General features: G+C 41.8%; 1 protein-coding gene and 1 long non-coding RNA gene across 2 annotated transcripts; one reads left to right on the top strand and one right to left on the bottom strand.

Annotated features, from left to right (window-relative positions):
• Positions 1-2,394: 2,394 nt before the first annotated feature.
• Positions 2,395-12,532, bottom strand: LOC120060970 (transmembrane protein 51-like). Its single transcript, XM_039010424.1, has 3 exons — positions 12,291-12,532; positions 7,004-7,432; positions 2,395-4,976 (listed from the first exon to the last, which is right to left on the bottom strand). The coding sequence occupies exons 2-3, from the start codon at positions 7,390-7,392 to the stop codon at positions 4,589-4,591; spliced, it is 777 nt and encodes a 258-aa protein (XP_038866352.1). The 5' UTR covers positions 7,393-7,432; positions 12,291-12,532; the 3' UTR covers positions 2,395-4,588.
• Positions 12,533-14,267: 1,735 nt separating this feature from the next.
• LOC120060609 lies at positions 14,268-14,956 on the top strand. The gene is made up of 3 exons (XR_005478250.1): positions 14,268-14,318; positions 14,422-14,589; positions 14,688-14,956. It is a non-coding gene; the product is annotated as an uncharacterized LOC120060609 (long non-coding RNA).
• Positions 14,957-15,390: the final 434 nt, after the last annotated feature.

The raw sequence follows: 15,390 nt of genomic DNA, 5'->3' as shown, positions 1-15,390 counted from the left end.
AGTAGAATCTGCAGTCAAGAAAACCTTTTTCTAGGCCCTTTACCCCGATACGTGGTTATAGGTTTGGTTGATCACGCCTCTAATACAGGCAGCTTCGATAAAAACCCATTTCATTTTCGACATTTCAATGCAGAGTATGTAGCTCTCTGTCAGGAAGGACGTCAGGTCCCTGCTAAGGCTTTCCAACCGCAATTTAATAACCGGATATCTGTGCGAGAATTTTACAATCTATTCCTGGCTACAGGGAGGCATCTAAAAGATCTCTCTTTACCTATTGACAGAAATGATTTTGCAGAGGGTTACACATTGTATGCTTTTAATTTATCACCTGATGATGAAACCTCAGGAAATCTGGCTATGGTGTCCCAAGGTAACCTCAGACTGGTAATGCGTTTCCGTACACCTTTAGCCTGTACAGTTAGCATGATTGTTTATGCATGCTCTGATTCAATCTTGGAAGTGAATGCCTGAAGACAGGTCTTAGTGGATTATTATTAAGGATCGTTGAGCAAAGACATGAATACCCAAGAGTTGGAAGGGCTCATGAGCCGATTGATTGGAAAACAATTTTGTGGTGTTGGCTTGTGATGAATTACCTATTGAGAAATGGCCGGAGCGGCCGGCCATGTTTATTGTCAATACCCATCCTAAACACATGCCGGGTGAACATTGGCTCGCTGTGACATTAGAAGCCGAAGGAGGGGAAAAAATCTCAACTTTTTTGGATTCCTACGGCTTCCCCCCCGGTTTTTCACATTTCCCCAAATCTATTAAAGAGCATCAAACAAGTGCAAGATAACCTTTCCACTACATGTGGTCAACACTGTGTATTCTACCTATGCCAAAGAGCCCGGGGAGTTTCTTTTGAAGATGTTATGTCTCTTTATAATGATGATTTAAGAAGTAATGATAACGTTGTAGCTTGTTTTGTTAGAAAATATCAAAAGTGTTCAAATGTGTGTCCTTTAAGACCGTGTAATCAAGGCATATGCTCACGTCAAATGTTTCAAGAATGCCACAAATGTTAAATTGCTTAATTTTTCAAATAAAATGTATTGAATTTAATCATAAAGTCATTCAAAAGTCTAACCACCCTGAGAGATCGGGATTAGGAAAAGGTCCGGAGACATTCAGGGGGGTAAATTAGTTATCATCATCCCTTTCATAGGGGGAGGGGTTGTTGGGGCATCTTTAGGGGTGCTGTAGCTCGTTGAAGGTTTTTGTTTTAAAGCATGAATCTGTTGACGAAGCTTATAGTTGGGTACCCCCGAGAGGGGAATGTTGAGGATTGCCAGGGCGATATCTGTATTACAGATCGATATCTGTATTCCCATTCATGTGAAATCCATAGATTAGGGCCTAATGAATTTATTTCAATTGACTGCTTTCCTTATATGGACTGTAACTCGGTAAAATCTTTGAAATTGCTGCATGTTGCGTTTATATTTCTGTTCAGTGTAGTATGGTCTACAGCTACAGATGCCAATCCTCACCAACTAACAATACATGTAACAAATTTACAACATGTGGGGTCATTCTTATTTACAGATATCTGAACAAGGCTCAAATGCAATATAACAACAGGTAGCCTACTGAGTGGTGGGTCATGCCAGTGCACAGGCATTAGACTGTATTGATTACACATTTAATGTACACAGTAGTAATGGTTTACATTTCAAGAGCTTAATACATTTTGTAAATTAATGTGGCAAAATGGTAAAAGGATGCCAATAGGGATAGGAGGACACTACCTGATCAGGAAATACTATGGTCACTAGTTATCAAATGTATTGGAAAAGTTACAGTACTCTACCACTAGAGGGAAGCAAGGTCAAAATGTACATGTTCAAGCCAAAACAGAAATCCTGATCAGAGTTAAAGCCTTTCAGACACCAAAGTCGTTCACATAACAGCGTTTAAATACAGTAATGTCTAACACAGGGTTTTATGGAACTTTTTAAAAGGAAGTGCATTGAAGGTATGTGTATTTTCTCACAGAAAATGACCTTGAGACAACCTTGACCTTGAGACCTTACAACAACGATTTAATACTTTAGGGAAAAAGTGCACACTCATACTATGTTTCCTCTTCATTCAGCTTTACAGTAACCAAGGCGAGGTGAATAGTATAGCGGAAAAGTACAGATATCTCCTAGCCTGGTCCCAGATCTGTTTTTCCTGTCTGACCACCTCCTAATTACCATAGGAGTTGGCAAGACAACACAAACAGATCTGGGACCAGGCTAGATATCACCTACATTATCTCCACAATATAAAATGACAGGAAGTGTGGCATTGGAATGATTTAAGCCTTCCTAGAAACACATGTTAGTGTGCTTACTAAAAATGAGTAACAAGTCACAGGACCTATTTGCAACACAACTATTTGCGTGGTCAGAATACAAACCTTTTATTTCTCACAATTTTCAGACTCAGCTCCTTTAGTGTCCACAACAAGAATGCATCATGTTGAAGTCAACAAAAACACTAGACAGAATTCCTCTCTTACAAAAACATACTTTCACGATACATACAAAAGGGTATTAGTTATATAAGTCAATCATGTAGTTTCCAGTACAAATAATGGTCTTTGTGTGTGACTTTTATTACGACAATTTCACACCTGGTTGAGAGAAAAGTCCATTGAACTAATGAACAGTCTGACCATGTTTATGTTCCACATAAGAATATCCTTAAAGGGACATTACACTCCAAATGCAAAGTTGTCAGGTGTTTTTATACCTCAAAAGAAGTCTAATGGGAAGATGGATCCATGTCCAACACCATTGATTGTGTAGATACAGATATCGTCCCCAAATGAATGGAAAAGTCCAGATCACAAACCATAATTGTTCATTCACGAATCTGTTTATTAATTAAGCTCCATGGTGCTCGTCTTGGTGCTGATCCGTTTATGAATGGAAAAGTTTAGCACCATTTCCATTCATAAACATAAGCATCTTGGGTGCTCATCTTTTCCATTCACTTGAGGTTGTGCCATATCCTTGGATCTATAAAACCCATGGTGTGGGACGTAGACTTCTTTCAACATAAGACCACTTTTGAGGTTTGAAAACACCTGAAAAACGTTCCTTTCAGAGTGTAGTGTCCCTTAGAGTACAGAAAATGGTAGTAATAAGCCACTGATTCCTCATAGTAAAAAATGGTCCCACATGCACAGAGGTACAGAAAACATTGCATAGGCATGACAACTACAGAGTATCAACAATATTGAAAGAACAGACTGTATTCAGAGCCTATAGAAAATCTATATAAAACTAAATGTACATGAGGTGCATGCTATTTTACATTTAGAAACTAGTAATTCAGCATTAAAAGTTTCCTCTTAAAAAAATAATAATAATCTTATAGCAACTGTTTACTTATACCAAGAAGTATACTGTTTTGTACTGTTTGAGTTCCCACCTACAGTAAATGTAGTGAGTAGTTGCTGAACAGGGTCATCAACACGACATCAAATCAGAATATAGCATCCATATGATAAAATAACATTCTGGAATTCCGATTACTGCATGGATTTGCTAACTTCCATAGTCTGGTAAGCATGAAACAAATAGACTAGAGAGATAAAAGGCACTGAAGTCTTCTTGCTCCACTAAACAAAATGGGGTCGTACCTTGGACACCGCAACAACTTAATCCTCTGAATACTCCTAATGAAAACAGTGCTGGCAGTCAAGGAGCTGGTATTGCTGTATAGTTCGAGAGTGATGAGTGAGTGAGCAATGGGTGCCATTATCCCAGCTGCTCAGGACTCTTTGTCCCTTGTGTCCTCTATTGAGCACAAAACAGCAAATGAAAAGAGCTGGACTACACCTACTGCCTTCAGAGCCCAAACCTATTTCACCGTGGCTACAGGGCAAAGGCTTCCAACTATCAATGAGCCTCAGTCTCTTTCTCAATTATCCTGTATTGACAAGCAACACAGGCAGCAACACACAGACACTGTCTGTGCAAAGCCATTCATTCAGTCGCCAAATAACACCTCTTTCAAAATTCCAAGGAGCAGCTGTCTAAGTAGCTATACAGAATACAAAAACTTGAACATAAATAATAATACATTTAGCGCACCATGATGGCTGACTTGACTGAGGATGAAGATGGAACTTGAAATTAAATCAGTAGGAGTATAAAAAAATATGGTCAGCTGCATACAAATGAGACTTGGAACAGGGCTCATTGTAAAGTAATCAAAAGGCATCTAAGACATTGAGCGAGCATTTTTCCCAATCATATTGATCCTTTGAACCGAGCTTCAATTACCTTGTAAGATTCAATGTCCTTGTAATCACAGTCTGAAATCAGAAGTGTGCTCTCTGTCCAGCAAGTGTTGACCCAAAGTTCCAATCAAATCCCAGTGCCCCACGTTTGGAACTGTGCTCTCTGCTCACTCCCCTTGAGTGTCAGGTCTAAAAAAGCCAGATAAGCATGACAAGTGCCATCAAGATGATTTAGCCACAGATGCAAGACAAGGGGCCATCTGATTACATCTATTGTAGCAGATGTCCACCCATAGCGGGCCTCAGAGGATGCAGTACCCTGCTTTGATACCTAGATGGCACCAAGTCTCAGAGCTGGGGCACTTTGTCCTCATACATTGGTGGTGGAGTGAGCGGCTCAATACTCATCCCTCCCGGCAGCTGAGAGTTATCCGTGTTCTTCATATGGATCTTCTCTGATTTAATCCTCTGAATTTTAAGGGGAAGGAGATTGAGGCCTGTTCGTCTAGTGTGGTGGTTAGGCGCAGCAGCAGAGGAGGCAGGGTTAGCGGAAGTGGCTGTCATCTGGGTGACCTCTGACCCTTCGACCTCTATCTGCACACCGTCCACCAAGTCATCGTAGGAGGGAAGCTGGGAGGAGCTGTGGCGCAGGTGGCTCTGGCGTATGGGGTACTGGCCGCTGCCCACTGCCTCCTCGTAGCTGGGCACGGTGTACCTCTGGGTTCGCTCCTCGGCCCTGTCGACATTCATACACGGACATGAATAACTGTGCTTTCAGAATGGATTCTGTTTATCTTTTACATTGTTGCTACTGTGTACTGTAGGCTATGCTGTGTGTACGATTAATTACAGTCCTGATGGTTTTGCAACAGTTGTCCAAATCAATGTGTGTTATGTGGAGTTTACGTCAAGGGGCTTTAAATGAAAAGTTACTAAAGAAAGCACTGTAGTAAGACTCAAAGCACTTAAACATGGGAAAGCAATCTTTTTAGCAAATGCCCAGTGTTGGTGCAGGCATCCGCTTCAGCCAAAGCAAAGTAATTCACATGATTGAACAAATCAACTAACTACTTGAATCAGCTGTACACGTGTTAGAGCTTTGGCTGCTGCAAAGCCTGCACACACACACACACACACACACACACACACACACACACACACACACACACACACACACACACACACACACACACACACACACACACACACACACACACACACAGTTTAAAGGGAAATTTCACCACTTTTCAACCACATGTTCATCATCTCCAGCACCACCCCAAAATCAACATATGTGAAACGGTGGGTTTCTATGTGTTGTAATAAACAAATATAGAAGATACAGTTGAAGTCGGAAGTTTACATACACCTTAGCCAAGTACATTTAAACTTCGTTTTTCACAATTCCTGATATTTAATCTAGGTAAAAATTCCCTGTTTTAGGTCAGTTAGGATCACCACTTTATTTCAAGAATGTGAAATGTCAGAATAACAGTAGAGGGAATGATTCATTTCAGCTTTTATTTCCCAGTGGGTCAGAAGTTTACATACACTCAATTAGTATTTGGTAGCATTGCCTTTAAATTGTTTAACTTGGGTCAAACGTTTTGGGTAGCCTTCCACAAGCTTCCCACAATAAGTTGGGTGAATTTTGGCCCATTCCTCCCGACAGAGCTGGTGTAACGGAGTCAGGATTGTAGGCCTCCTTGCTCGCACACGCTTTTTCAGTTCTGCCCACACATTTTCTATAGGATTGAGGTCAGGGCTTTGTGATTGCCACTCCAATAACTTGACTTTGTTGTACTTAAGCCATTTTGCCACAACTTTGGAAGTATGCTTGGGGTCATTGTCAATTTGGAAGACCCATTTGCAACCAACCTTTAACTTCCTGACTGATGTCTTGAGATGTTGCTTCAATATATCCACATAATTTTCCTACCTCATGATGCCATCTATTTTGTGAAGTGCATTAGACCCTCCTACAGCAAAGCATCCCCACAACATGATGCTGCCAACCCCATGCTTCACGGTTGGGATGGTGTTCTTCGGCTTGCAAGCCTCCCCCTTTTCCCTCCAAACATAACGATGGTCATTATGGCCAAACAATTTTATTTTTGTTTCATCAGACCAGAGGACATTTCTCCAAAAAGTATGATCTTTGTCCCCATGTGCAGTTGAAAACCATAGTCTGGCTATTTTATGGCGGTTTTGGAGCAGTGGCTTCTTCCATGCTGAGCGGCCTTTCAGGTTATGTCGATATAGGACTCATTTTACTGTGGATATTGATACCTTTGTACTTGTTTCCTCCAGTATCTTCACAAGGTCCTTTGCTGCTGCTCTGGGATTGATTTGCACTTTTCGCACCAAAGTACGTTCATCTCTAGGAGACAGAACCTTCCTGAGCGGTATGACGGATGTGTGGTCCCATGGTGTTTATACTTGCGTACTATTGTTTGTACAGATGAACATGGTACCTTCAGGCATTTGGAAATTGCTCCCAAGGATGAACCAGACTTGTGGAGGTCTACAATACATACAGTGTATGTAAACTTCCGACTTCAACTGTAAGTGTTTTCCGATGACAATATCCGGAAACACTGATTACATCATCTGGTGTACATCATGTGATGTTAAACATCTAGGAGCAGGAAAAGGTTAGTAAAGTAGTAAAGGGATTGCCCATCCCTGCAATGAACCCTGAGCAAACAAACCTGCTGGGGTCAGTAATTATTTCAGTTATTATTCAGAAGCTACAGTACTCACGTCTCTCCGTCCTCCTCGCTGGCAGCTACGTTGTCTGCCCCCAGAGTCTGGGCCTCTTGAAGCACTCGCTGCTCCCGCTGCTTGTTCCTCATCCCCAGGCACAGGGACAGCATGAGCATGACCACCCCAGCCCCGACCAGCACAAAGGCCACCGACGAAGCCCTGCCCCTGTTGTCTGGTTTGGGGTTCCCTCCTCCGGTGCCACCGCTGTTGTTCCCGGCCGTGTCGGAGGGCACCACACTCCACACAATCATGACGATGCCCAGGGCCACCAGTCCCACCCCTAGGGCACACAAGGCATACTGGGAACCCGAGTTTCCAGGACTGTTGTTGTGGTTTCTGGCTACAGGGGGGTTCGGGGGCACCCCACTTGTGCCTGTACTGCGCATTTTCCCCAAAATGTAGGCCCTCCTGGTGTTCAGTCAAAGACTGAGGTGAAAGACAGTCGATTAGGGCACAGATAGAACACTGATACAGTAGAGAGGTTAATATGCGGAGTTAACAATAGCCTTCCAATACAAATCCCAATATAACATGTATAATTGGGAAAACTGATTGCACTCAAACTGTGATAGAATTTGGATAAATAGAGAATCATTGTTCCAGTAACTTCAATATAGGCGAATTAAAAACATGAAAATTAAATCTGTGAAGATATACACACTACCCTAAGGGATGGGGCTGGAGAAATATAACCACTGTCAAATCCATAGAGAAAGCTACGGATGCAAGGACACACCATCCGTGAGATAAAAATTATCATTTTAGGAGTTAATCTTAACCCTTTAACCTAACATGCTAAGTAGTTGCAAAGTAGGTAAAAAAACGTTTGGGTTGCTAGACGTTCCAGTTATACGCCGACCCATCCACCCAGACTAACCACCTACTTTCATTTTTTTTGCCTTAAGACACCTTCTGTCTTACATAACCATACCAAACAAAACATATACTAATTTGTGTGTGATTTACATTTACTGTGTTACGTCTAATCTATAAAACCAGGCTGGGCACAGAGGGTAATCTGTAAGGCTGAAGTTACACAAAGCAACATTCAAAACAATTTTGGTTGCAGTTGTTAATCTCTTTGACATCGTTAGTGACAACTTCGCTGTTACATGAAGCAACTCAAACGTAATTAAAATAGCATGCAACAGCCAATCAAATTGAAGCTGCTTCATCATATTGGTAGCAAATATTCAAACGAGAACTTTGAAGGCCGAAGTGGAGAAGGGTTCCATGTGAACAGCAGTTGAACATGGGTCAGTCAGTCCTAAGAGATGGGCGATGGAGTCGGGTTCAGATCCCCGAATCCAGAGTGGTGGAGACGGACGCCGCGAGGCGTCCAGTGCGGTAGCGCGACCAATCCCGGAGAAGCTGGCGGGAGCAACGGGGAGAGTTCTCTTTTCTTTGTGAATGGGTTCGCCCCGAGAGAGGGGCCCAAGCCCTGGAAAGCGTTGCTTTCTGGCGGAGTCCGGTGAACTCTCGCTGGCCCTTGAAAATCTGGGGGAGAGGGTGTAAATCTCGCGCCGGGCCGATCTATAAGCCCAGGATGATAGTTAGGCGGGCAAAAAAAGACATTACAAGAAAGGGAACAAATATATAACTTTTAAAAAACGGTTGCCGGACGGAGGGCCACCAAACAAAGGCAGATTGGAAGGCCGTCAAGCAAAATAGACCAATGAAGTGCGGGTAAATGGCGCGAGTATCTACGACACTCTGAAGACGGAAAGTCTCCCTTTCCTCTGTGTGGGGTTCTGGGCTGGGAGGGTGGCTTCGGCCCTCGCCCGAGCTCAGCTCCCCACGTCGCCCGGGTTGCGCCTGACTGGCTCAAACCCCCCTTTCCCTATTAGGTACGGCTGCATGGCGTCGGCCGTGTCCGAAGGGGATCGGGGGTTGCCGGTGAACCGGGTCTTCCCACCTCGGCATTCAGTATCAAGCGCTTTGGTCTTGCCCAAGAACCTTGTGTGGCTCCGGGTACCAAGTCAACCGCTCTGCGCCCTGGTGAAGGCGGGGGTTCAATGTCTCCCCTCATCGTCGCCTTGGCGCCGGTGAAGCACCAGTATGCTCTCGTTTCAACCTCAAACATGTTTGTGAACTATGGCCTCTCGCTCTGGAGAAGGGGGGAAAGGAGGGCAACCTCCCCAACCCCGCCTAGCCACTAGCCTCAGCGAGGCTCTGGGCCAGGAGGGTGACTTTGGTCCTCGCCCGAGCTCAGTTCCCTGCATCGCCATGTCGCCTGGGTTGCACCCGACCAGCTCATCTAAACTCACCCCATGTCATCTGCTGTGTAGGCCGTCATTGTAAATAAGAATTTGTTCTTAACTGACTTGCCTAGTTAAATAAAATAAAAAATTACATTGTGGTTTCACAAATTATTTATTTACCCAACTATTTGCATATTGTAACAGCATGGTTATTTAGTACAATTTAGCTAGCTAGCTAGCACAGTTCATGGTGGACAATTTCAGTTGAAACTGGTCAGGGAAAGGTTCACTTCAAAAATGACATTTACTGACTTCCAAAACATCTACATAAACCATGGCTAGCCATGATGTCAATATTTTTTATACATCTCCTGTTGTGCTATTCCGGGATGCTGGCCTTCTAGGCAGAGTTCCAAAGAAAAAGCCATATTTCAGTCTGGCCAATAAAAAGAAAAGATTAAGATGGGCAAAAGAAAACAGACACTGGACAGAGGAGCTCTGCCTAAAAGGCCAGCATCCCGGATTCGCCTCTTGACTGTTCACATTGAGACTGGTGTTTTGCGGGTACTATTTAATGAAGCCGCCAGTTAAGGACTTGTGAGGCATCTGTTTCTCAAACTAGACACTCTAAATGCACTTGTTCTCTTGCTCAGTTGTGCACCGGGGCCTCTTACTCCTCTTTATATTCTGGTTAGAGCCAGTTTGCGCTGTTCTGTGAAGGGAGTATTACACAGCGTTGTACCAGATCTTCAGTTTCTTGGCAATTTCTCACATGGAATAGCCATCCTTTCTCAGAACAAGAATAGACTGACGAGTTTCAGGAGAAAGTTTTTTGTTTCTGGCCATTTTAAGCCTGTAATCGAACCCACAAATGCTGATGCTCCAGATACTCAACTAGTCTAAAGAAGGCCAGTTTTATTGCTTCTTTAATCAGCACAACCAGTTTTCAGCTGTGCTAACATAATTGAAAAAGAGTTTAAACTTGGATTAGCTAACACAACGTGCCATTGGAACACAGGAGTGATGGTTGCTGATAATGGGCCTCTGTACGCCTATGTAGATATTCCATTAAAAAATCTGCCGTTTCCAGCTACAATAGTCATTTACAACATGAACAAGTCTACACTATATTTCTGATCAATTTGATGTTATTTTAATAGACAAAAAAATATATATTTCAAAAACAAGGACATTTCTAAGTGACCCCAAACTTTTGAACGGTAGTGTATGTAAATTTGATATTTAAGTTTTTTATTTTTAATAAATTAGCAAAGAATTCTAAACCTCTTTATGCTTTGTCATCATGGGGTATTGTGTGTAGATTAATGAGAGAAAAACACAAGTGAATCAGTTTTAGAATAAGAAAAAGTCCAGGGGTCAGAATTAGATTACTTACCAAGCAAAGTCAGCCTCTGAATGTCAAAGAAACTAAACAATGATATCCCCATATCTATCGGAATCACGTCTTTCCTGGGTATTTTACAGCTTGTTTATAGCATAAAGCATCGTGGACCAAAGCGCTGTAATAGACCTTTATATAATTGGGTCAATTTTATTTTCTTCAAAATCTTAAGCTAACAACGGATAGGACTGTGCTTTTTTCTATTTCCTTAAAATGTAGGCATGGTGGGTGGAGGAATTGACCAACAAATACGGATATAGCACCCTATAGCCTAATTTCATCTGTCAAACAAGTAGGCCTACCTCTTATTTCTTAAATAGGAAGAAATAGGCTCAAACACAAAGCCCTCTTGTTGTTAGTGAAATGAAGACTGAAGACTTTCAGCACCATGAGCTGTCCATATCCGACTGATTGTGACGCGGCATCTGCTTCAAGTTTCAGCACCACAATACAATGTAAGCTACTCGAATCTGGCTTATTGTAAGGTCAATAACTCAAATACATTAAGGGCCAGAAACACATTGTTAGTAATAAAATCAATTATAGTAGTAGCAAGCTATCAAAGTCTTTCTCTGGTCCTCCTTATCTTCACTGTCTCCTTATCAAACTGTTCAGAACATAGGCTACAGGCAAGTCCGCGCACGCGATATTATTTATTTTTTGGACTAGGCCTAATCAAAAAAAATGTAGGGAAGAAACCTTTGACTCTTCTCCTGACCTGCCATCCTAGACCTACACAGCACAGCATTGGTTAAGCAGCACACAAAACCATTTTGCCCAGCATGAGCAGAGCAGGGCACAGGGTTGAAATATCCATTGCAGTGTGTAATGCAGCCTAGTTTGATTTACACCATCCCAGTAGCTATTTTAGAAGTATAACTTTGCAATGTGCTACTCCGAGCATACACTTCGTAGCCTATAGGCTATGGATAATTTGATTGAGACCACACTAAATAGCCTATAGGCACAATTGATATTGCGTGCACAGTGGAGAATCAGAGATGAGGGGTGGCATCGGGCACACAGCGATATATAGCCTAATAAGTAACTAATTCTAAAACACTAAGAAATATTTACATTTCATAAATTACAAGATCCTCCCCTGGACTAGATTAAATTGAATCTGATTGAAATTGAAAAAGCATGACCCTCCCTCATTTTCCTCCAGGTAACCATTCTGTAATTGTCAATGGCATGCTCCTTAAGAGTACATCTTGGGCTAAGTAAGGCTGTATATTGCAATTTAAGTATGCCCCCAATGCAATTATGAAGTCCAATACATCCACAGTGCGATTTCAGATGTTTTACTTTGTATCAAATATTTTGTTGAATTTATATAACGTTCCAACTTTGTTTAGCATTATCTAGTCCAATTGTGGCATCTTCCATTTGTATCCGTTTTCGCAGTTTCAATGAAGAACTTTTATTTTGAAATCAGCCCGCAGAGTCCACTATTGTTGCTCACAACACACGCGTCTTTGTCCCAGTAGCCCAGTATAAAATCTTACCCGCTCGGGAAACACAGGGGTGTGTTCGGAAAAACAAAGAAATTAACCCATATTATTCTCGTTCTAATAGACTATAGTTTCGGCTATGTATGTATGTCAAAGTTACTAAACTGATAAAAACCAAAGATGTTTGTAATAATAAAGAAATGGGGTGGTAGTCTACACGGCCTTACCTTGCATAGCTGACAGACAAAGATTCGCGCGATGTGATGTTTTCATTTGTAGCCATCCATTCCAAATAGTTCCTTTGTAGTTGATCGCCCCCGATCAAATCAATTATGTATGTAAGCTATGTCTTGGAAATTCACTATTGTCACCTATTTTCAAACCAGGAACTTTCTCTGACGGAAGGGCTAAAGAAAAAGTAACAACATATAAGAATATTTATGCTTGATCCGAAAATGTGAACGGAAGCTTCGTATGGAGGGTGTGACGCATTTGCGGGGCCTGGATTCATGCAGAGGGAAAATCAAGCGCTGTACCGCATGGCCATGTGCCGGACATGTACACTAGCAAGCGGTAAATTGCCGTCTTCCGCTTAGGCAGCCCATTGTGACTCGCTTGTGGGCGTGCTGGCAGCAAGTTCCGAGGGTGCGTCAAGAATTCAGCATAGCAAGTTTGTAAGAAGGTCTGGTTATTAAATGTGTAAATAGTTCAATAGTAATACGCTCTGGTGACAAACTTTGCTGCCCTGTTTCCAATTGTCCACATGGCTGGGAGAACCTATTCAAGTAAGTAAATACATTTTGAAAATGTAAAAACAACAACTATGTGTTATTAGCTAACTAGCTACAGTGCAGGCTAACTCAAATGACCTGCTAAATGAGCTATCTAGTTGGCCAGCTAGCTTTCTAGCCAACTTTACATACAGTATAGGTAACGTTAGTTAGCCAAGTTAATTAAATATCACCCAGGTACCTAACTTCATATTAGCTAGCTATCTTGATGTATTTATCACTGTATAAAACTAACTCCAAATGCATTTGTAGATAGCTAACTAACAGCCATGGAGGAGGGTGAAAGGATAGCAGCCCCAACTGTCAGTGAGAGAGGAGGCTATTCTGGATAGGGCTGGTACTTGTGTGTAGTTCCAGTCCCTAGAAGTGAGGACAGAGATAATAGTAACATACTATTCAGTGCAGTGTAATTTTAGTACAATGAAGTCTGTTTCTTGTGAGGTTCTGTCCTCAGATAAAGAGAGCTATGAAAGCCTGTCCCAATGAAGAGCAGTGGTTCTCAATCCTGGTCCTAGGGACTCAGAGGTGCACATTTTTGTGTTTGTCTTAGCATTGCATAGCTGATTCAAATGATCAACTCATCATCAAGCATCAAGTGGTATCTGTATTAATTTGTGATGCTATCCTTGATATGATCCTGTTATTGTCACATGCATCTATCAATCCAATGTTATCATTACTTGTTATAAGGGATATTATACTTTAGTCATCCACAATTACTTGATTCAAAAGTATAATAATGACTATCTTCCATATTACCACAGATACCTTGTAACTGTAGATTCTTTCAAAACGATTGCCTACAGTTACCGTGTAGGGCACTGCAAGGTTGGGTGACCAGGGCCATCTGGGGCTCCCTCCTGGAGGAATTCAGGTGTGTGTGAAGGCTACCTGTGTCCTGCATAACTTCATGAGGATGGACACGAGGACCAGGAGGGGATCTGCAGCTTGCTGCCGCGTGCCAGAGGAGGAGTCTGCTGCTCTGCAGGATGTTTCAAGGATAGACTACACTATGCACAACCAAAGGCTCTTTATAGAGCCATCCACATTGCAATAAGAGTATTCTTCCATTTACTTAGCTATGTCAACTGCTGTTATTCAATTCCTAGTTTCTCTCCCTTTGATTTCTACTTCTCAGGTGAGGGTGCTGTTTAGGTAAGGGTGTGACGTCTGTACAAAAACAAACCAGGATATTATAAGTCACCCATATTGAATACATTTAGAACAATTAGACACCCACACCTACACACTCATGTATCAATCTGATTGATGGATTGTGTTGTGCAGTAAGCAGGCTCTGGTGTATAACTGTGGCTCCTTCAAAGAATAGGCAAGAGTGCCAACCATGGAGAATAGTAAGACACTTCATTATTTCTATAACTACACTAAATTATTTATCCTCGTGTGTCCGTTCATGTTTTTCAGCATAAAGTACTCTGCAGCCACTTTTAGTGTGGACACCAGGTGAGGGCCACACACACAGATTCCTGTTGAACACTGTCTCTTTAACTACCTTATTTTCTCAATAAGTCTTCTTCACTTCATCCCTCTCCCCTTCTCTGTAAAGCCTCTAGGTTATATCAGCTGTGTCTGTGAATCCCTCCCGCATATGAACTGGCTACATAGACGGCACAGCATGATCAGAGGTCACTTGGTCAGGTCAACAGGAAGTATTATTAAAGGGATGCTTTACATTGAAATGGAGATGTAGTAGTCCCAGAGTTAATGATCCAAGGTCAGTTTTGCATTTCATCTCCTGATGATTATGACTGAGTGTTAGAATAAAAAACAAACAAGGCTTAAGCATGCTCTCTCTCCATCTCTTGTCTGCAGATATGTTTTGCTGTGAAAGAGGATGCCAACCCACAGTCCCGTCATCGCCACCTCACCCGCTCTTAAGATGACCATTCGTGCCGACTGGGAGTCCAAGGCTGGTTAGGAGACACCACTAGAGACACTTAATGTAATTGTGATGAACTGAGATAATATTAAGGTAGCACTGGGATTCATTAATCATATGCTGCCTTCCCTGCTCCTATGGTCCTTACCTCTTTCCCTTTATTTTACACCTCTCTCGCCACCTTTCTTCCTCTGTTTTTATAATGCACAACAGATGTGCATTGAAGTACAGATTGAACTTGTATTTCTAATAATACAATTATAATATTTATAATGCATGTATTTATAACACTTGGATAATTAACTTCTTTCAATAAAGCATTTCACATTCTCTACTGGTTGAAATTAAGTCTCATTTGATGAAATACTACTCCTGTCCTGTGTTTATCAGATCAATGCAGATGAAGAAAATTAGATATTGAGATGAACCGGTTTGAGTATTTACATGATGCATAGGAAGTGTAATGTACTGTTTTAAAAAAAATGTTTATTCTACTTCTGTATATATGAATCATAAATCAGCCTTTTAACTAGTTAAATCATGTTTCTAGTCTATTGCATAGTTACAATGTGTAACCATTGATGTCCCAGGACCAAGATTGGTAAACACTGTTGAAGTGTAATACATACATGCAGA

The sequence above is a fragment of the Salvelinus namaycush genome, chromosome 16, assembly GCF_016432855.1.
Source record: "Salvelinus namaycush isolate Seneca chromosome 16, SaNama_1.0, whole genome shotgun sequence".
NCBI classification, from domain to species: Eukaryota; Metazoa; Chordata; class Actinopteri; order Salmoniformes; family Salmonidae; genus Salvelinus; species Salvelinus namaycush.
This window is presented reverse-complemented; position numbering and strand designations above follow the sequence as displayed.